We start from the raw sequence: 23323 nt of genomic DNA on the forward strand, positions 1-23323 counted from the left end.
AGAACTCATTTAAGAAGTTTTTATACCCTACTTACATGCATGCTAAAGCGATCGATTTCACTTAATACCCAACCCACCGAACCATCTCCGGAACATACTAATATGCGAAACATTTCGAAATGACGAAACAGTCTTAAGCCCAAACCGGGGCCAGTTGAAATCAAATCAAATACTTGTGCTGGATTCAAAAGTTGTTTAAAGCGTCTTAAGAATTTAACACCCTGATTGTCTCCCGACTTGGAATTCACAAACACCAGTAATGGTGAAAAGTTCCCCTTTGGACTGACCACATCCCAAGAATCATCATTGCCTATGGAATGCACACAGGTGGGGGGCACCACCGATAGCTTGGCTGGACCCATGGGACAAGATATAGCCATATTAGGACGACAAGCCACATGCACCGTGGTGCGACACCACAAACAACGCCAGTCCTGCAAACGCAATACGGAACCACAAGTCTTCTTACACACTGCACAGGTGGCCGATACCGGTAAATTACCCTCCATCCATTGATGTGGCATTACTATACTACCCTCTCTATCTTCTATAATATCCTTACCCACCGTCGCCAGGGTGGTCCATTTGCAATTGGCTATTGCTTTGGCAGCACAACGTTTGTGTACCTTACACTTACACACCTCACACGAGAGTCCATGTGAAGTTACCCCGGAGAGTGCATCTCGGCAAACATTACAGTATGTGGGTCGGGCATGTGAGGTAGCATACCAATGATGATGATTTGCAAATATATCATGTTGTTCGATAAAGAAACTATCACCTCGTGACCTCGGTGGTATTGAGGCTGATTTCAGTGATCCTAACCAGTCTTCCATTTCGCGTCGAGTTTCGGCACACAGTACTAATGAACGAGTGGGAGTTATAACCTGTAAGTGGAAGAAACAAAAGGGATTGGGTTATTTATAAAATTTGGAATATGTTGATTTTCAAAATAAAGTGTTTTAAAATTTAAAATTAAATTAGAAAATATGATAATATGATAACGACACCTACAAGTAAATCAAAATTATTACAAATTTCTGAAAACAATAATGATTTTCATCATAAATTTATAATAAATAACTATTTATATCGTATGACGCTTTCACCTAAATACGCTTCAAATAAAATGCATGTTATGTTTTTGACATTGACAGACAGACTGAGTGAGTAAGTGAATGACTTCAACTATATGTGACTTTCAAGTAGGATGACTAGAAGTATCTTAAACGAATCATTGTATTCGTCATCATAAAACCTTTCCAGAGTAAAAAAAAAATTTTAAAAAATAGAAAACCTCACCCTTAAGTTGTTATATCAACTTCATGACTGTTATTTTACTTATTTTTTTCTTTCTAGCAGATCATTCACTTAACAAGTACCTCAACATAGCACAACCATCACTTCAAGATATACTAGAGGCAACATATGTCTTTATTGTCACCCAACTCTGTTTCAATATATCTTGTTGGAGGAAAAAAAAACGACGTATATTTTTGTATATAAATTTCGTTTTATCAATATAAAAAGAGACATTTTTTGCAATAAATTATTTATGAATAACAACTAGCACTGCATGTAGTAGATGACAAGAAAAGAAATACTTATGAAACTATGTACATATATAAATTATAAGAGTAAAAACTGTATGAAATGTTTATTTTGCCTGACTTTATGATATTGTGTTCAATATAAATTGAGTTTTTTTTTCACTGCTCCTCACGACAACTAGATATAATGATGATTATATCATAAAATGCATTTACACAATATTATTGAAGTATTGTGAATAATAACAAGTTTGTGTGTGCAAGGAAAAAACAAATCCTTAAGGTATGAAAAAAGGTCAAGTGATGACAAAATACTTAAAATTGAACTTGAAAATGATAGTACGTTATAAGTACTAGTTCTAAAGAGAAAATGAAGACTCATTAAAATATGATGGTGTATATTTTGGATATAAGTTGTGATTCATTCTATGCCACTTTTTATACCCTACACCACTTTAGTGGGGAGGGTATATTGGGTTTGTGCTGATGTTTGTAACGCACAATAATATTGGTCATATACCCACCTTAAAGTATACCAATCGGCTTAGAATCATTTTCTGAGTCGATTTAACAATGTCCGTCCGTCCGTCTGTCTGTCTGTCTGTCTGTCTGTCTGTCCGTCTGTCTGTCTGTCTGTCTGTCTGTCTGTCTGTCTGTCTGTCTGTCTGTCTGTCTGTCCGTCTGTTCAATGAAATTTTGAACATGATCTTCTATTGTACTAGAGACGAATCCTATTGAAAATGGATAACATCGGTCTAATATTTGACCTAGCCCCTATACAACTGAACTCCCCCAATAAGGCTTTTAAGTTCATAATTATGTTTAATATATTCGTATCTCGACAAAAAGCTGCAAAACCAAGTTCTATACTAGCCTTCATGACCCCGATGAATTTTTTGATGATAGGGCCTCATTTGACCCTAGGCCCTATACAAAGTCCCATTCGAAATATGACTTAAATTTACTCATATCTTTAATTCAGTCCTGAGGATTAAAGTAATTTTCTGAAGGTAACCGATAATGGGGGGGTTGGATCAGTTATCGACTGATCCTCGTCAAATTCAATTAAAAAATTTCAGTTCCTATAAAACTACCGTAATTTGGAAGAACTTTTGAGCAATAGATAAGCGTTAAAGTAATTTTTTGGAGTGAATCTTCTATAAGGGTCAATTATAGACCGATCTTAATAAACTTTTGCACATATATTATGTTTCGTAAAGAAGTTAAAGTCATTTTCTGAAGTGGTCATTTAGTAAGTAGTAAGATTTCAGTTCCCATAAAACTTGTTTATCTTAAATTTCATATATCTACTCGCATTTTAATACCAGTATTGAACATTAATGGCGCCCTCCTTAAATTAAGAATTAAAATTCATAAAAATATTATTTATGTCGAATTTTCGATTCAGTATTGAGTGTTGAAGTAATTTTCTAATGGGGACCTTTATAGGGGAGGTAGGATAGGAGCTCATACAAAACTTGTTTATGTGAAATTTCATCGCTGTAGTCGTATTGGATCGTTACAGTCAGTAATGAGCGTTACAATCATATTCTGAAGGGGACCTTTTATGGAGAGTGGGATCAATTATGGACCGATCTCCATACAATTTGATAAAAAGTTTTTGGCTGTAATCGCATTTTTGAGTCAGTAATTAAAGTTAAAGTCATTATCTGAAGGGGACCTTATATGGGGGTCAATTATAGACTGATCCTCATATAATTTAGTACAGAAGTTTTGGCTCATACGAAACTTGTTTAAGTCGAATTTCATTGCTGTACTCACAATTTTAAGCTAGTAATGAACGTTAAAGTCATTTTCTGAAGGGGACCTTATATGGGGGGTAGAGTCAATTATGGACCCATCCTCGTAAAATTTAAAAAAAATGATTTTTGTTCCTAAAAAACTATTTTATGTCGATTTTCATTGTTATATATGCTTCTTAAGATCAGATATGAGCATTAAAGTCATTTTCTGACGGGGACCTTATATGGAGGGTAAAGTCAATTATGGGCCGATCCGACAGTTATGAGCGTTAAAGTCATTTTCTGAAGGGGACTTTATATGGGGGTAGGGGCCTAACATTATAAAATGTTTGTGCCGAATTTCACCGCAGTAGATGCTTCTTTTAGCCACTAATTATCGATAAAGTCATTTTCTGAAGGGGACCTTATAGGCGAAATCGTGAACCGATATTTCCAATTTTCAAAACCAAACAAACTACATCAATTAAAAATATCTGTCTAAAATTTCAGCTCGCTAGCTACTTCCATTTGGACTCTATCGTGATTTCAACAGACGGACAGACAGATAGACAGACAGACAGACGGACATGGCTAGACCGTTTTATAATCTAATAAGTACCCAGAATGTATGTACTTTTATGGGTCTTAAACGCATATTTCGATGTGTTACAAACGGAATGACAAAACAGTATACCCCCCATTCTTTTTGAATAAAGAAATAGCTATCTGAACTCCTTTGGACAATTTCTGCTAGGACCAATAGGTGAAAGGTTACATTCTTTTGAATAAAACCCAAAATGTTCAAATTTGACCCTCTCTAAGTCCGGCAGTTCTTGACTGATAGAGCGGAAAATTTGTGTATGGCCTACTATCCTATGTATAGTACTAACCTTGGTGCAAATTTCATCAAAATCGATTTTTTGAGTTGGGTCACTTGACATGACATAACATATTTGTTGAGTTTCCATAACTAAATTTTGTTACATTTATAAATGTCAGGGACAATTTGATCAAAGTTGAACCCAAATTTTTTATATATTTTTTAATAAAATAAATAAAATATCTTAATTTATTTCATAAATATATCCATTTGAATCTAAGTTTTATTCGGAGCCAGATTTCTTTTCAAAAAATTTTCCATTCAGCCCTTCTGTGAAAGGAAGCACACCTATAGCTTATGCTGAATGGCTTCCACAGCAAGAAATGGTTTCTGTGGTTCAGATGTAGTGACACGGCAGACAAAGATCGCCCAGGCTTTATAAATACTGTTTTAATTCGCTCGAATATTATTTATTTCGGTTGCTGCAGAATGTTATTTGTGATATATTCAAATTTAATGTTCCATGAAAACACATTTTCCAGACATTATGTTTTACAAAATGTTCACTGCTTTATAATGATTCAAAAAATATTTTCTTTTTTTCTTATTACCAACAAAGACGATAATGAAATTCCATCTTTATTTAAGCAATTAAAATTCCCCTCAAATGACTTCTGTAAGTTGTTGTATACAGACTCATAATTGTCTTTCGAGCCATTTTAACTATTTTCGCTTCATTACAATTTAAATCATTTAAAAACTTTACCATAAAAAATGTGCTTTTATTTCAATGAAACTATGTATGATATTATGTGACCTTTCTCTAACAATTAATTTTTAATTTTATAATCGAATACTACTATTCGATCTTAATCTTTCTTCTTCATCACATGTCTTTCTTTTATCAGTATTTTTTTTTTTTTTTGACCCAACATTGACCGTAAATGTTAAACTATTCACATGTTACAACAAACAACATGTGTGCCGTAGTGCCAAAGGATATTTTATTGGCATGTGTGTGTGGCTGTACTTAAAAGGACGTGTGAATGTGCTCTCTATGGTTTATTGTATACTTTATGGTTGTTTTGTTTTAAATCAACAAAAACTTACAGCATGCTTATGTGACCTTTGGTCAACATCAGCAACAACTACAGCAAAAGCATCAACATTCGTTATAATAACAATAACCGTGGTACATATTAGTTAAGTGTAGCAGCAGCATAAAAACAACAAAAAATAGTAAAGAAACTCATTATAGTTTGTGCTTTTGACATTATGAATAAATAGCGGCTCATACTACAAAACCTTAAACAAGGATATGGTTACAATAATACGTTAATTAAGGTGGGATATGATTTTAAAATATTTTCCTCTTTTTGACTGATTACAAGGTATTTGTTTTAGTTAATGTTATTTTTTACATGACTGGTTTCATTTTACACAAACATGACGAAACATGAGCCAATTTTATGTTGCATTATAGTTTACAAAATAATTGCTTCATTTTGTTGCAAAATTATATTACACCCTAAACATGACTGGGATCAAACAGGATATTTTTAATGTAGTATGTGATTAAGGCTGTATGTATATATTTCGTTGAGTGTGTGTGTTAGTGAGTAAATGGATTTGGCAGGATATCCTATGAATTATGTGTGCACTTAATGCAATTTTTTTCAGGGTTTATGTTGCTGTTCATTTAAACAAAATGTTGAAATATAACTTAATAAAACCGAGTATTGATTACTTGCTTATTAATTTGTTATTGCTGTTTGTCAAATTGATTCATTACCAATAAGTGAGGCAATGAAGCTATATGACCTAGAAGTACAAGTATAGCGATGAAATTCGACATAAATATGTTTCATATGAGCCAAATTCTTTCTTTTTGAGGATCGGCCTATAAATGACCCTACCCCCATATAAAGTCCCCTTCAGAAAATGACTTTAACACTCATTACTGGCCTAAAAAATTTGGGTATAGCGATGAAATTCAGTATAAGTAAGTTTCTTACGAACCGAAACCTTTTAACCAATTTTTTTAGGATCGGCCCATAAATGACCCTACCCCCCATTTAAGGCCCCCTTCTGAAAATGACTTTAACACTCATTACTGGCCCCAAAATGCATGAATAGCGATGAAATTCGACATATATAAGTTTCATGTGAGCCAAAATCTTTTTACCAAATTTTTTGAGGATCGGTACATAATTGACCCTACCCCCCATATAAGGTCCCCTTTAGAAAATTACTTTAACACTCATTACTGGTCCAAAAATGCGAGTATAGCGATGAAATTCGGTATAAGTAAGTTTCTTACGAACCGAAATCGCTCTACGAATTTTTTTTTAAGATCGGCCAATAAATGACACAATTAAGTTCCAAAATCTTGTTAATAACTTTTATGTGGATAGGTCCATAATTGGTCCTTCTCCCCCTATTGGGTCCACTTCAGGAAATAGCTTTAACGCTCATTACCGTCTTAAAAATACGAGAAAAGCGATGAAATGCTACACACGTATGTTTCTTACGAGCCAAAACCTCCGTACCAATTTTTTTTTGGATCGGCCCATAAATGACCCTTCCCCCATATAAGGTCCCCCTCTGCAAATAACTATAATGCTTATTACTGGCTTAAAAATATTAATATAGTGACGAAAATTGACGCATATAAGTTTAATGCGTGCTAAAATCTCTCCACCAAATTTAGGGAGGATCGATCCATAATTTACCCTACCGCCCATACAAAGTCCCTTTCAGAAAATTACTTAAACGATCATTACTGGCTTAAAAATATGAGTTATGAAATACGGTTATGAAATTCGCTCCGATTTTCATGCGGAATGTGTTGGAAATTCAACCTTGAAATTGAGTTAATATGTGATCTGAGAACAAAATGCTACGGAAAACAGGATAGAAGTTTATCACTTGAACTAAATCAATAGATAAGGATGGTTGTTAATCTGTTAACACATGAAGTAAAATATGAATATTTTTGAAAAAAGCACATAATGTAGAAGCACCTGATATGCCTTAAATAGACGCAACTCATCTGGAATCATCAGTGTATGATCATTTACAGGGCCCAGAAACTTGTAAACCTGTTTTGGTCGTTCGTCTTTAGCCTTCATATAAATGCCCTTCAGGAAATGATTTTATCGTTTATTATTAACTCTAAAATACCACAATATTAATTAAATGCAACACTTTGAATTGGGGACAAATGATTTGATTCTGAAATATAATACTTTTAATTCTTGGATGTTACAAACACCTTGACAAAGTATTTAAACGATTTGTATTCAACGAATTTGATGACTTGTTGTTGTTTACAAATAGCAATCAATGCACTATTGAATTGAAAGTTAACATGAATTGTTATGCTCTGTAATACTAGGCATCATTGTATTTGTAGTTGTTTTTTAAGAGTAAATGGATTTATTTCGGTTTTTGTTATGAATATTAATTGTTATTCATAAAATCATATTCATAGAAATTGTTTAAAAGGGAGAAAAAAGTATTCATTGTTTATTTCAATAGTGAAAATTGATTTAATACGTATATTTTATAACTGAGGTTTTTTTCGAAATAAGAAAGAATATTTTTTATTGTGAAAAAAAAATACAAAAATGACTGGTTTGGGGTTTATTTGAATTGAAACATTTTAAATCAATTGCTGATAAGTTATCTGTGGTGTGATTTTTGTATTAGTATATTAAAAAGAAATCAAATTAAAATGCTTCGTTTATTTAAAATTATTTGATTAAATCTTTTTTATATCGCATATTAGCATTTGATAATAATAAAACTAAAGATAAAGGTATTTGTTTGTTCTTTTTATATTCATCACAATAAGAGAATATATTGTTTTTGTCATTCCGTTTACAACACTTCGAGATATCTAGACAAGTCCGTCCGTCTGCCCATTTGTACCCTTGTCCGTCTGTCTGTCTATTGAAAAGGCGATAAAACCCAAATGGAACAAGCTAGAGAGCTGAAATTTCCTCAAAATATTTTTAGTTGAAATATTTTGCCTGGTATTGAAAATGAGCAATATCAGTCTACGAACATCATTACTTTATTCCATATAAACACAACCACTGTAACGTACATTATTAACAGTAAAAAGAGTATAGTTGGGCGTGGCCGACCATATGATACCCTACACCAGTATACACATATATCTCAAAAGTGTATTAATTTTAATAGTAAAGCATTTATATTGAATTTTTCCTTAATTTCGATATATTTTTGATGAAAATATGATTTTCAAATGGAAGTTATATATAAAGGCTTTTATAGAAAATTAAAAACCCAAAATGTTCAAATTTGACCCTCTCTAAGTCCGGCAGTTCTTGACTGATAGAGCGGAAAATTTGTGTATGGCCTACTATCCTATGTATAGTACTAACCTTGGTGCAAATTTCATCAAAATCGATTTTTTGAGTTGGGTCACTTGACATGACATAACATATTTGTTGAGTTTCCATAACTAAATTTTGTTACATTTATAAATGTCAGGGACAATTTGATCAAAGTTGAAATCAAATTTTTTATATATTTTTTAATAAAATAAATAAAATATCTTAATTTATTTCATAAATATATCCATTTGAATCTAAGTTTTATTCGGAGCCAGATTTATTTTCAAAAAATTTTCCATTCAGCCCTTCTGTGAAAGGAAGAACACCTATAGCTTATGCTGAATGGCTTCCACAGCAAGAAATGGTTTCTGTGGTTCAGATGTAGTGACACGGCAGACAAAGATCGCCCAGGCTTTATAAATACTGTTTTAATTCGCTCGAATATTATTTATTTCGGTTGCTACAGAATGTTATTTGTGATATATATTCAAATTTAATGTTCCATGAAAACACATTTTCCAGACATTATGTTTTACAAAATGTTCACTGCTTTATAATGATTCAAAAAATATTTTCTTTTTTTCTTATTACCAACAAAGACGATAATGAAATTCCATCTTTATTTAAGCAATTAAAATTCCCCTCAAATGACTTCTGTAAGTTGTTGATATGTATACAGACTCATAATTGTCTTTCGAGCCATTTTAACTATTTTCGCTTCATTACAATTTAAATCATTTAAAAACTGTACCATAAAAAATGTGCTTTTATTTCAATGAAACTATATATGATATTATGTGACCTTTCTCTAACAATTAATTTTTAATTTTATAATCGAATACTACTATTCGATCTTAATCTTTCTTCTTCATCACATGTCTTTCTTTTCTCAGTATTTTTGTTTTTTTTTTTTTTGACCCAACATTGACCGTAAATGTTAAACTATTCACATGTTACAACAAACAACATGTGTGCCGTAGTGCCAAAGGATATTTTATTGGCATGTGTGTGTGTGGCTGTGCTTAAAAGGACGTGTGAATGTGCTCTCTATGGTTTATTGTATACTTTATGGTTGTTTTGTTTTAAATCAACAAAAACTTACAGCATGCTTATGTGACCTTTGGTCAACATCAGCAACAACTACAGCAAAAGCATCAACATTCGTTATAATAACAATAACCGCAGTACATATTAGTTAAGAGTAGCAGCAGCATAAAAACAACAAAAAATAGTAAAGAAACTCATTATAGTTTGTGCTTTTGACATTATGAATAAATAGCGGCTCATACTACAAAACCTTAAACAAGGATATGGTTACACTAATACATTAATTAAGGTGGGATATGATTTTAAAATATTTTCCTCTTTTTGACTGATTACAAGGTATTTGTTTTAGTTAATGTTATTTTTTACATGACTGGTTTCATTTTACACAAACATGACGAAACATGAGCCAATTTTATGTTGCATTATAGTTTACAAAATAATTGCTTCATTTTGTTGCAAAATTATATTACACCCTAAACATGACTGGGATCAAACAGGATATTTTTAATGTAGTATGTGATTAAGGCTGTATGTATATATTTCGTTGAGTGTGTGTGTTAGTGAGTAAATGGATTTGGCAATTTTTTTCAGGGTTTATGTTGCTGTTCATTTAAACAAAATGTTGAAATATAACTTAATAAAACCGAGTATTGATTACTTGCTTATTAATTTGTTATTGCTGTTTGTCAAATTGATTCATTACCAATAAGTGAGGCAATGAAGCTATATGACCTAGAAGTACAAGTATAGCGATGAAATTCGACATAAATAAGTTTCATATGAGCCAAATTCTTTCTTTTTGAGGATCGGCCCATAAATGACCCTACCCCCATATAAAGTCCCCTTCAGAAAATGACTTTAACACTCATTACTGGCCTAAAAAATTTGGTTATAGCGATGAAATTCAGTATAAGTAAGTTTCTTACGAACCGAAACCTTTTAACCAATTTTTTTAGGATCGGCCCATAAATGACCCTACCCCCCATTTAAGGCCCCCTTCTGAAAATGACTTTAACACTCATTACTGGCCCCAAAATGCATGAATAGCGATGAAATTCGACATATATAAGTTTCATGTGAGCCAAAATCTTTTTACCAAATTTTTTGAGGATCGGTACATAATTGACCCTACCCTCCATATAAGGTCCCCTTTAGAAAATTACTTTAACACTCATTACTGGTCCAAAAATGCGAGTATAGCGATGAAATTCGGTATAAGTAAGTTTCTTACGAACCGAAATCGCTCTACGAATTTTTTTTTAAGATCGGCCAATAAATGACACAATTAAGTTCCAAAATCTTGTTAAAACTTTTATGTGGATAGGTCCATAATTGGTCCTTCTCCCCCTATTGGGTCCACTTCAGGAAATAGCTTTAACGCTCATTACCGTCTTAAAAATACGAGAAAAGCGATGAAATGCTACACACGTATGTTTCTTACGAGCCAAAACCTCCGTACCAATTTTTTTTTGGATCGGCCCATAAATGACCCTTCCCCCATATAAGGTCCCCCTCTGCAAATAACTATAATGCTTATTACTGGCTTAAAAATATTAATATAGTGACGAAAATTGACGCATATAAGTTTAATGCGTGCTAAAATCTCTCCACCAAATTTAGGGAGGATCGGTCCATAATTTACCCTACCGCCCATACAAAGTCCCTTTCAGAAAATTACTTAAACGATCATTACTGGCTTAAAAATATGAGTTATGAAATACGGTTATGAAATTCGCTCCGATTTTCATGCGGAATGTGTTGGAAATTCAACCTATCCACCAACACACCACAACCCCCCCCCCCTCGCCCATATAAGCCCAAACAAAAAAAAATAAATGCGAGTACAGCGATAATATTCGATGTAAACAAGTTTTATATGAACCAAAATCAGTCTACAAAAAGTTATGAGGATAAGTCAACAATTGACATGAAGTAAAATATGAATATTTTTGAAAAAAGCACATAAGGTAAAAGCAACTCATCTGGAATCATCAGTGTATGATCATTTACAGGGCCCAGAAACTTGTAAACCTGTTTTGGTCGTTCGTCTTTAGCCTTCATATAAATGCCCTTCTGGAAATGATTTTATCGTTTATTATTAACTCTAAAATACCACAATATTAATTAAATGCAACACTTTGAATTGAGGACAAATGATTTGATTCTGAAATATTATACTCTTAATTCTTGGATGTTACAAACACCTTGACAAAGTATTTAAACGATTATTTGAATTCAACGAATTTGATGACTTGTTGTTGTTTACAAATAGCAATCAATGCACTATTGAATTGAAAATTAACATGAATTGTTATGCTCTGTAATACAAGGCATCATTGTAATTGTAGTTGTTTTTTAAGAGAAAATGGATTTATTTCGGTTATTGTTATGAATATTAATTGTTATTCATAAAATCATATTCATAGAAATTGTTTAAAAGGGAGAAAAAAGTATTCATTGTTTATTTCAATAGTGAAAATTGATTTAATACGTATATTTTATAACTGAGTTTTTTTTTCGAAATAAGAAAGGATATTTTTTATTGTGAAAAAAAAAATACAAAAATGACTGGTTTGGGTTTTATTTGAATTGAAACATTTTAAATCAATTGCTGATAAGTTATCTGTGGTGTGATTTTTGTATTAGTATATTAAAAAGAAATCAAATTAAAATGCTTCGTTTATTTAAAATTATTTGATTAAATCTTTTTTATATCGCATATTAGCATTTGATAATAATAAAACTTAAGATAAAGGTATTTGTTTGTTCTTTTTATATTCATCACAATAAGAGAATATATTGTTTTTGTCATTCCGTTTGCAACACTTCGAGATATCTACACAAGTCCTTCCGTCCACCCATCTGTACCTCTGTCCGTCTGTCTGTCTATTGAAAAGGCGATAAAACCCAAATGGAACAAGCTAGAGAGCTGAAGTTTCTCAAAATATTTTTAGTTGAAATATTTTGTCTGGTATTGAAAATGGGCAATATTAGTCTACGAACATCATTACTTTATTCCATATAAACACAACCACTGTAACGTACATTATTAACAGTAAAAAGAGTATAGTTGGGCGTGGCCGACCATATGATACCCTACACCAGTATACACATATATCTCAAAAGTGTATTAATTTTAATAGTAAAGCATTTATATTGAATTTTTCCTTAATTTCGATATATTTTTGATGAAAATATGATTTTCAAATGGAAGTTATATATAAAGGCTAGGGTCAAATATTCACCAATCCTAACAAAACTTCGTGAAGGGATTATGCCGAATTTCATTGAAATACACTTGTTTATATGTGCATTAACGACGTTCAAGCATTTTCAGAGGGGCACTTTGCAAAGAGGTTAGGGTTAAATAAGGGCCGATCATTACGAAATTTTGCAGTATCATTTATACTTATACTAGCATACCCTGGATGCTTCGCTACCCTAACCAAAATTAAATACATACACAATTTTGTTTACTTTTATAGAAAATTAAAAAATGTTTTAATGTTTCAGTTTTTTACGTTCAATATTACGTGAATAAATTCGCATTCAGGAAGAAGCTTGTATTTTTAGTTTCATTCGTTTAGCTTCCACATATAGAAAATTTCAAAATTACTACATATTTAAAAAAAGTACTATAAAATACCTCTTATTTAATCAAAAATTTTATGTTTCTGTGTTCAATATTATAGACAATTCAAAAAATATAATTTTACGAATTAAAAAGTACCAAAAGTCCCTTTCAGTAGATTGTCATTTTAAATTTTATATTTCTATGTTCAATATCGTAAAAATATCAAAAAGTACCATCGGAAAAACGAAAATGTACAAAAATCTCTCTCAATAAATTCTCATTTAAAAAGGATGTTTTCCGGTTTACCATTATAGAGAAACCAAAAGGTACCATTTGAAGAATGGAAAAGTACCAAAGTGTACCCACTTACAGAATATTATTCATTCAAGATGTTTGTTACAATTTATATTCCTAGGTTGAATATTTTAGAAAATTCAAAAAGTACCATTTATGAGATAAAAAGTACTAAAAAGTTCTCTCTTAAAGAATCTTATTCAATGAGGACCGTGTATGTTTAATAATCATGTGTTTTGAATTCATATTATAAAACATACTGAGTATCATTTGAAGAAAGAAAAGGTACCAAAAGTGGAATAAATTCTACCTTAGTGGAAAGTACTAATATACTTTTTCGAGAATTACACAAAATGTTCCGTATTTAAATCTCTATATCACAGATAAAACTCAAACGATTCAAATCTGCATTCATTTCTTTCAGAAAAAAATTGTGCTTTCAAAAAGTACCAAATAATTTACTCGAATTTGGTTCTATATTGGCCTTAGTACTCGAATTCCAAAATTATATACCAATAGCTTATTTTGTGTGAGTAAATAAACTACTTTTTCAAATTTTATAAAAATTTGCTCAATGAGTTTGAATAAAATTAAATTTCCCGTTTTTACCCTTTTTGGTACTTTTTTCCCCAGTGAAATAGCAAATATTTTGTTTCAACAAATATTACAGAGTTAGTCCGTAATTTAATAGGAATACTTGAATAAATCGAAAAAGTTTTCTTAATGTGCTAAAAAAAAAGTACCAAAAATACAGTTTTCTCCCTTTTACACCCAAAAAGGGGTGAATTTTAAAAAAGTACGAAACAGATGTCTCCTAATTTTTGGAGATATATTCAAAATATTAACAAAAATTGTATTTTATTTATTAGTTAAAAAGTTATTAAGGGCCAAAAAAGGTACCAAAATCACCTTTGTTACACATTTTCACCCCTTAAAAGTACGAATTTCAAAAAAGTACCAGACACCCGTCTGCTTATTTTAAGAGTAGATACATGTGCATTTAAAATTTTTCTTGTATCACTAATATTAGGTAAGATAATTAAGAAAACCTGTTTTACCCGTTTTTCCCTTTTTTACCCCTAAATATACAAATTTCCAAAAATCCCTCCTTAGTGGATCTATATATCCAAAAACAAATCTGCTGTTAAAATTTCATGATTCTAGGTTCAGCAGTTTGGGCTGTGCGATGATGAATAAGTCAGTCAGTAAGGCTACTATTTTATATATATATGTAGATAAAACGTAGTTGTGACTATTTTAGTAGGGATATTAGTATATATGGTATAATTACTAGCTCCAAATCCCAATTTTTCTGGTTTGGTTATATGGGGGCTAGAAGAAATAATAGAGCGATATCAACCAAAATCAATAGGGTTCGTCCTTGGTTCAAAAGTACTTCAAAATTTACATGGACAGACAGACATTCGGACAGATGGACGGACTGACATGGCTTAATCGACCCTGATAATGATTTTGAAAATTATCTCTTCTTTTCATATGTATAAAGTATGTACGTCGCCTCTAGAACATTTTCCTTGGCTACACTCATGTAAAATTGTAATCATATACCTTATTTATTTCCAAAAAATGTTGATTCTGCCCCTCTGTATGTTGTACATATCTTTCATGTGGGTTTTATGCAAATATTTGGCAAAAATTTACAATTCTTAATGTGAATTTTCAATGTATTTTTTTCAAATTGCCCAATAATTGTTATATTAATGCAATCATAAAAAATTGTATAAATATTTGTTACAAAATGTTAAAATAAATATATTCAATAAAAAAAATGTATTATTTATAAAAACATATGTTGCCATTTGTATAAATTGATAAATCATTTATTAGGTTGAGTAAAAAACATTATCTTAGTGAAGTTGTTAGGAAAAAAACTAAATATATTATATTGAATATTGTGCTGCAAAAGATGACTTTTGCGATAAAATTAGTAAAATTATATTTATTGTTTTTAAGTGAAACTTAAATTTTTAGTGATTTTAGATTTTTTAGTGAATTTATACTTCTATGTAAAACATTTTTCTAAAAACTTAGTTTTTCAGTTTAAAATAGATTTTTTAAGTGAAGAGATTTTTTTTTTCGAAAATTTAATTTTTTACTGTATAGATGAATTCTACGAGAACAAATTATATACTCTTACAGTCTACATAGATTTTGCAAAATCATAACCTTATCAAAGAACAGTTGCAATGTAATCTTTACTATAAAATAAGTAAGAAGTATATATTCGCCTTTGCCGAATCTTATATACCCTTCACCATAGGGTAGGGTAACATTACTTTAGCAACACAAAACAAAATAAACAACAAGTAAGAAATTATAGTCGGGCTAGGCCGATCATATAATACCCTGTTACAAAAATAAAATGTGATTTAGTTTTCATAATAAAGCATTGAGGCAAGTTACAACCTCAGATATACTTATTGTTGAATAAAATTGTGGACATTTAAGTCAAATTTTGAAGGGGTCTTTGTATAGGTTCTATGGTCAAATGAGACCCTATAATTATAAAATGCATGAAAGTCATCAAGGCTAGTATAGCACTTGGTTTTAGAGCTTTTTGTCGAGATACGTGTATATTAAACATAATTATGAATTTAAAAGCCCTATTCGTCGAGTTCAGTTGTATGGGGGCTAGGTGAAATAATGGACCGATCTTAACCATTTTCAACAGGCTTTATCTCTGGTACTATAGAAGATCATGTGCCAAATTTCATTGAATTATCATCAAAATTGCGACCTGTAGTTTGATTACAAGGTTTACAAGCCTTATTTCGGGGTTCAGTTGTATGGGGGCTAGGTGAGATAATGAACCGATCTTAACCATTTTCAATAGGCTTCGTCCCAATAGACAATAGAAAATCATGTACCAAATTTCATTGAATTATCTTCAAAATTGCTACCTGTAGTTTGATTACAAAATTTACATGGAAGGACAGACGGACGGATAGACAGACAGACAGACAGACAGACAGACAGACAGACGGACGGACTGACTGACAGACAGACAGACAGACAGATATAACTATATCGACTCAGAAAATGATTCTAAGCCGATTGATATACTTTAATGTGGGTATAGGACCAATATTATTGTGCGTTACAAACATCAGCACAAACCCAATATACTCTCCACACTAAAGTGGTGTAGGGTATAACAAGAACGATAAAGAAAAAAATCATAACTCGATGAAATACATATGCAAGCATACGTTTTTTTAATAAGCAATGTTGTTGTTGCTTTTTTTTTTTTTTTCAAAGCTTGACATGAAATAGTCTTTTTTGATGAAATTTTCAGAGGTTGATCCTGATTCTTGCTTATATCCCTGTTATTTATAGACGGATTTGGTTAATTTTAAATAGAAAACTTCTCTACCCTTCATACGCCTTAGGGGCATGTTGCCTTGCTTAAACACCCTCATCTTGGTGTATTGCAATCCCTTAGTTAAGAGGTGCTACCAGTACCTCTAGTATGCCGGGACTATAAACTGGTGATGTCATTTCACCCCTTGTCTAGGCTTTGGAATGATTTGACATGGAGTCTAACCAGAGAAACACATAATCTAATACTACGAGTGGCCAGTTGCCCGCAGGACTTGTCTTGGCTGGCCAGTTGGTTGAGGTTCCTTCGGGATCCACGTAGTGGCTGTGGTTTAAATCTAAATATGCGGGAAGTGTAAGTTGCGGTTAAAAGGCTGATGCACGTTTAAATAATATTTCGGTACTGTTGCCGAATGAAAACAGAAACCCTACAGAGGTGTGACTGTGGGACTAAGCGTTGAAAATGAGTTGGTGTTAATTGTATATGATACAGTATGAATGTAGGGATATATGGAACTCATTCGTCCATACACCTAGAGTGAGTCTGTCGTATGTTGTTCTCTTATGAATGTGTCGGATAAATGAGATGTCTTTTATAAATGATACCATTGAATTTTTCTTCCTTCTCCAAGTATTTTCAGAGTAAACTCTGTTCATACCAGACTTACCACAGTGTGTCATTGTGAGTAAGAACAAAGTCACTGCTTATTTGATGGATTCGTACTTCGGTCTACCGTTTACGTCTGTAGGTGCTGTTGCTGACGCAACAGAGGACATCCCATCTGCGTGGTTGTAAACGGAAGAGATTTTTTTGCAATGGTCAGAGATTATATAGCTCAAGTACTTGATTAACGTGCACATAAACTGGACCGAAAATTCCATATACGTAAATTCTCACCGGCTTGTAATAAGCACAATGGGGCGGGGGTGAGTCGTCACATAAGCTCACCCAGTGGTTGAAAAAGACCACAGTGAAATAGTCCAACACTGCAGGTGTTCACGTAAAGAACTTCAACATTAATATCCTTCTTACGAAGGTGGAGGGTATTAATTAGTATAAACTATAGTGTAGTTTATAGCTTGGAATTAAGTATGAACTGTAGTCTATATTATCTCAAGACTGTAGTCTTGATTAAAACATTTAAAAACTACAAAAACCTTCATCTTAAAACTTAATTTATTTCTTTAATTTCTTAAATGCCTCAATAATGTTAATTATCACACAATTTACAATTTCAAACCACAAAAAGCAAAACTATTCTGTTGTAAAACCAATTTAAATATAATTGAATACTGTAAATATTCATTTGATATGTTACATATGTAAGTATACAAATGAATAAACATAGAATCATTCATGTCTCAAATATATGTATATTATAAATTTAATGTTAACTCTTATAGATCTTCTTTATAAAGAAAAAAAGTCAATAAGAATATTTCCTTGAATTTATCAATTAAAATTTGTTTTTGAAAAATTCTTGATAATTTTTATATGTTTTATTTACTTGAAGTTATTTCACAATTCAGTATAAGAAACAATTCTTCTGTGAAATTTTTAAATAAACAAATGAAGCCACAATTATTTAAACACAATGGGTCTTAAGAGAGTATATTAAATCAATATACAAGTATATGAATATCTGTTTCATTCATTTTCAATGATTTTTATTATTCATTTATTTTTGCATTTCTTACTTTTCCTGTATTTAATTAAAATTTTTTATGTTATTGTATTTGCTGAGGTTTACTATTGATACATTAAATAAAACAGGCTATGACTGTTGTTTATTGCATCCATTATAAACTTAATTTGTTAAAAGTTGTATAATTTCAAATATTTTACATGCAAATACAAATTTAACAAACTTTATTTATTGCATGATAAAGTAGGGTTTTCATTTTATAAACTATTTAAAGTTTTTTTTTTTGAAATGGTGATCCCAACAAATTTTATTTAAATTAAAGCATATATAACTTTATATAATTTTGTAATAATGAAATTTACACACACTAAAATTTAACATAAATTTAACAAAGAAAATAATTAAACGTGTTTTTCAACATCATCACTTTAACCTTCACTTGTTTTTAACAAACAATGTTATTTACGCATCCCTAAGGTATGCAACACTTTTTAGTTATTACTACATATCCACTATACAACTGCAAAAGTTCAACGCAGCGTATGATTGTTATTTGGAAAACAAAATATTAATACGTACTGTTGCACAACTAAAGAAATACTCTTGCCATTTTCGTTTATTAAAAAGTTTTCAATATTTAAATGAATATATGGCCAGAACTGACAGAGTTGTTGTTTGTTGTTTTTTGTTGAAATACAACAAAAAACTGAAAAAAAACTTTTAACATTAATAAAGTTTTCGAATTTTTATGTTTCAAAACTGTGTATTATGAAAAAAAAATGAGGAAAACATGGCCGCTTAAAAATTTCATTTTAAATGTGTGAATGTTGTTGGTAAGGAGAAACAGTAGTATTCTTTAAACTTCTGTCTTAATGCAGTTTATTTAAGAAGACTTTCTTTAAATTCTCTTTAGTAGTTTGAAACTCTACTAGGAAAAGTGGAATATTTTAAGATATTGATTTTTATAATCTAGAACAGTGTAGGTGGTTATGGGTTTGTGCTGATGTGTAATATATCAAAATATTTGTCCTATAATCAACATAATTTATTGCATTTAAATAATTTTCTGAGTCAAACATCTGAGTCGATTAGAACATTTTAGTGGTGTTGGGTTTGTGCTGATGTTGTGACATACCAAAATATTTGTCCCATAATCAACTTATTTGTATTGCATTTAAATAATTTTCTGACTCGATTAGGCCTTGTCCGCCTATCACTTCTTCCGACTTACCAAGCACCCTTATAAACTTTGAAATCAAACAACAGGTCGTCATTTTGAAGGTTAAAATCGGTCCATTATCCATCCAGACAGATGGACGGACATGACTCAAAAAATGATTCGGAGCCTATTGGTATACTTGAAGATGTCCAAGTGCTTAACGTGAACACCTGCCTTGGCGGCCTTTTTTACGGTGGTCTTTTTCATTCCAATGGGTAGACTTGAGACGTTCTACCACTCGCCCCTGAATCCTTCTTTATAGAAGGATTCAGGGCGAGATTCAGGTGCATTTTTTGTACATGGCTCAGCCGGTCCATGTACAAGCACTTTGCTGAAGTACTAGAGCTAGCTAATTTCTTGCCATAGTAGCCCCGTTGCGGAATGACAGGCAGCATGGGATCAATTCCAATACAAACTCCGACAAGGAAAAAGCAATCACTGGTCTAAAGTCAATAGAAGGGGTGACTACCCCAACATCTGGTGAAATCACTCTTCCGGTATACCGGAAGGTGACCACCCTTATGATGTCATGAAAGATTGCATTATTTAAAACGCAATCCCTATCAACTAATGACCCATTCCAATGCATTCCTTAACCTCTTAAAGCCCGTGCAATCGCACTACTGACATGGCCATGTTCATTAGGCAACAGCACCTAGAGACGTATTTGGTACTCCAAAATACCCAGCCAATAAATCAGATAATGTGACAAAAGATGTGGGAACTTCCCTGAAATAAAAGGCCTACTAAATCAGTTGTAGTATCCTTGTGGGCGATCGGAGTCTTTCCCGATCGTTTACAAATTACATCAATTCCATTCTTAGACCACAAAGAACGATCTACGGAAAGACAGGCAACTACCAAGTGTCAACCTATACTGGCGCCCTACTATGTGAAAAGTAAGAGATACTCAACGGGTTCAGAAATCCATCAAAAGTTGCTTTGTTGCATCACCCAGTGACATCTGTTGAGACGACAGGCAGACGGACATCTAATCTACTCAAAAAGTGATTCTGAGGCGATTGGTATACTTTAAGGTGGGTATGTGCCAAATTGCATCAAATTATCCTGAAAATTGCTTGCTGTGGCGTGCGCACATGAACACGCGGACAGACAGACAGACAGACAGACAGACAGACAGACAGACGGACAGACAGACAGCTAGACAGCCAGATGGACAGACATAGCTAAATCGACTCTAAAAGTTATTTTGAGACGATTGGTATACTTTAAGGTGGAATATTTTTAAATGTTACAAACATCAGTACAAACGCATAGCGGTGTAGGGCTTAAAAATACACACATAACTCGTGTAAGGTCGGCCACGTCCCTCTATACTTCCCAACTTGTTACATGTTTGTTGATCTACTTTACTTGCTTCTACTCTTCCCCAACACTTGATATTCATGCACAAAACATTTGAAAAAATTGTTTAAGTGAAATATTTTTATGTTTTTATTATATCACAAAAAAGAAGAGAAACAATAAAACAGCATCGATATTACTTTAGATTTTTATTGCCAAAAATTCATACAAATAAATAAAGAAATAAATAAATTTGAAATAACATAAATTTATTAAAAAGTCAAAGGACACGTTGTTTTTATTGTAACAAATGTATAGTGGTCATTGCTCATATATCATTAAATTTTAACAAAATAAAAACTCTTAACAAAAATGCAACGAAAAGTATTATTTGCAAAGTTTACACATAATTTTTCCATAATTTTCAGTAGAAATTTTATATAAACTGGATAACAACTAAAAATATTCTGAAAATTTATGAGCTCTTATCTGGTAATTCAGGTTAACTGCAAAATTCATTTTAATACTCATAATTTTAGTTTTTAAACTTAAAAATCTAAACCTTTAAACATTTAATAGAAATACATAAATTAGGGGAATTAAGTACTTAAACAACACAGATAACCTTTAAAATGCATATATTTTTTTATAATAAATTAGGTAAATTATTACAATTTTGTGGTAAACTCTCATAGAAAAGGTGAAATTTTGTTAATATTAAAACGAAAAAAAGTTAGATGAATTATTCGTCTGGACTATTAAATTTTCTATATAAATCATATTTTAGGCAACATGTTGTGCAGAGCAGAAGCAAAGGAAAATATGTATAGTCGAGCTTGCCGCACCTTACACTAGCTTTATGATTTTTTATAAACAAGCTGCTTCTCGTTTAAAACGAAGTTTTAAAATCCTTACAGAAGGGCAACTTGGTTATGTAAAATATATAAATCCATCCCTATTCATTGCTTTCAAACCGATTTAAAACATTGTATATCATTATTTTATGCGTTACAAACATTAGAGTAAATGTATAATAACCTACTCTTCTGTAGTATATAAAAATGCATATTTTATTTTTATCATTATTTTTACTAGTGTTATAGTAATATTTTATATTAAAATAAGACTTCAGAATTTGGCTTAATAAGCAAATCCATAGATTGTGTGACAAACTTTTTTGATAGCTGGAAATAGAAATATTATATTAGTTTTATGGAATTTATTAGTTACGAAATTTGTTTTCCAAAACTCTTTTTGTATATATGTATATGAATAAATATATTAGGATGGCTGCATTTTAGTTAGGAAATAAAGTTTTCACAATAGAAATCAAATCAAACTTCTTTTAGCGATTATGATGTCATCAGCTTTATCATTATGAAGAAGCCAGTTGATGTCTAAATCGCATATTCAAAAAAAAAAAAAAAAAAAAAATAAGTGGGAAAGGGTATCATATGGCCGACCATATGATACTCTACACCAAGAGTATATTTAAACAGATATATATTTATTTTTTATAAAGAAACTTTTTTTGAATTCATTGATTAAAAACTAATTTTTTAAAAGAGGCTTTATATATGAGAGTTAGGGTCAAATATGGACCGATTCTCATATAATTTGGAGGAGGTTTTTATCTTTATACTCTTCACCTTCGTGAGAAGGGTATATATAAGTTTATCATTCCGTTTATAATTACCACAATATCAACAATCCGTCTGTCTGTCTGTCTGCCTGTCTGTCCGTCTATTGAAATCAATTTTCTGAAGACACCAGATAATTTCGGGATCCAAATTTTCAATAAGTCTGGAAAACACGAGTTACAAAACAACTGGCTACGCAGACGACGTTGCAATAGCAGTAGCTGCTACGGATCCAAAGATACTGGCTGAGATATTGGAATCCACTACTAAAATGGTGACATAACTGTGGTCTAGGAGTTAATCCAGCCAAAACAGAATTGGTACTATTCACAAGGCGTTACAAGATCCCACGATTTGCAACTCCTAAGATAAATGGAATTGCACTAACACTGTCTGATAGTGCCAAATACTTGGGTCTAATTTTGGACAGCAAACTCAACTGGAACCTGAACACTCTTAACAGGACCTCGAAAGCGACTATTGCTATCTACAGTTGTAAAAAGGCAATAGGCCTAAACTGAGGCTTAAACCCTAAAAACATATACTGGATATATCAAACAGTCATCAGACCAATTCTATTCTATGGTGCGACGGTCTGGTGGCTAGCTCTAGAGAGAGGAATAATCAAAGGAGCAAATTCGAACGCATCATGAGAATGATGGCAACCATGCTAACCATGGACCATTGAAAACAACACCGTCAAAAGCGTTATTTACTATCCAAAACTGGGTATCACCCGACATTTATGCAAAACAAGTCGCTGCAAACACCGCAATGAGACTT

At 31.8% G+C, this 23323-nt stretch overlaps 1 protein-coding gene across 7 annotated transcripts in view; it reads right to left on the reverse strand.

Moving 5' to 3' along the window:
- The window catches only part of LOC119602334 (diacylglycerol kinase eta), a 140586-nt gene that overhangs the window by 16519 nt on the left and 100744 nt on the right, over window positions 1-23323 (reverse strand). For all 7 annotated transcript variants that reach the window (XM_037953779.1, XM_037953780.1, XM_037953778.1 and 4 more), the window contains one exon: window positions 36-887. In XM_037953779.1, the coding sequence (XP_037809707.1) occupies window positions 36-836 (801 nt within the window). In that variant the 5' untranslated portion in view covers window positions 837-887. The remainder of the gene's footprint in view (window positions 1-35; window positions 888-23323) is intronic.

The sequence above is a fragment of the Lucilia sericata genome, unplaced genomic scaffold (genome assembly GCF_015586225.1).
Source record: "Lucilia sericata isolate MDLA Ls3-8-SP2 unplaced genomic scaffold, ASM1558622v1 Contig000223F_arrow, whole genome shotgun sequence".
Lineage (NCBI taxonomy): Eukaryota > Metazoa > Arthropoda > Insecta > Diptera > Calliphoridae > Lucilia > Lucilia sericata.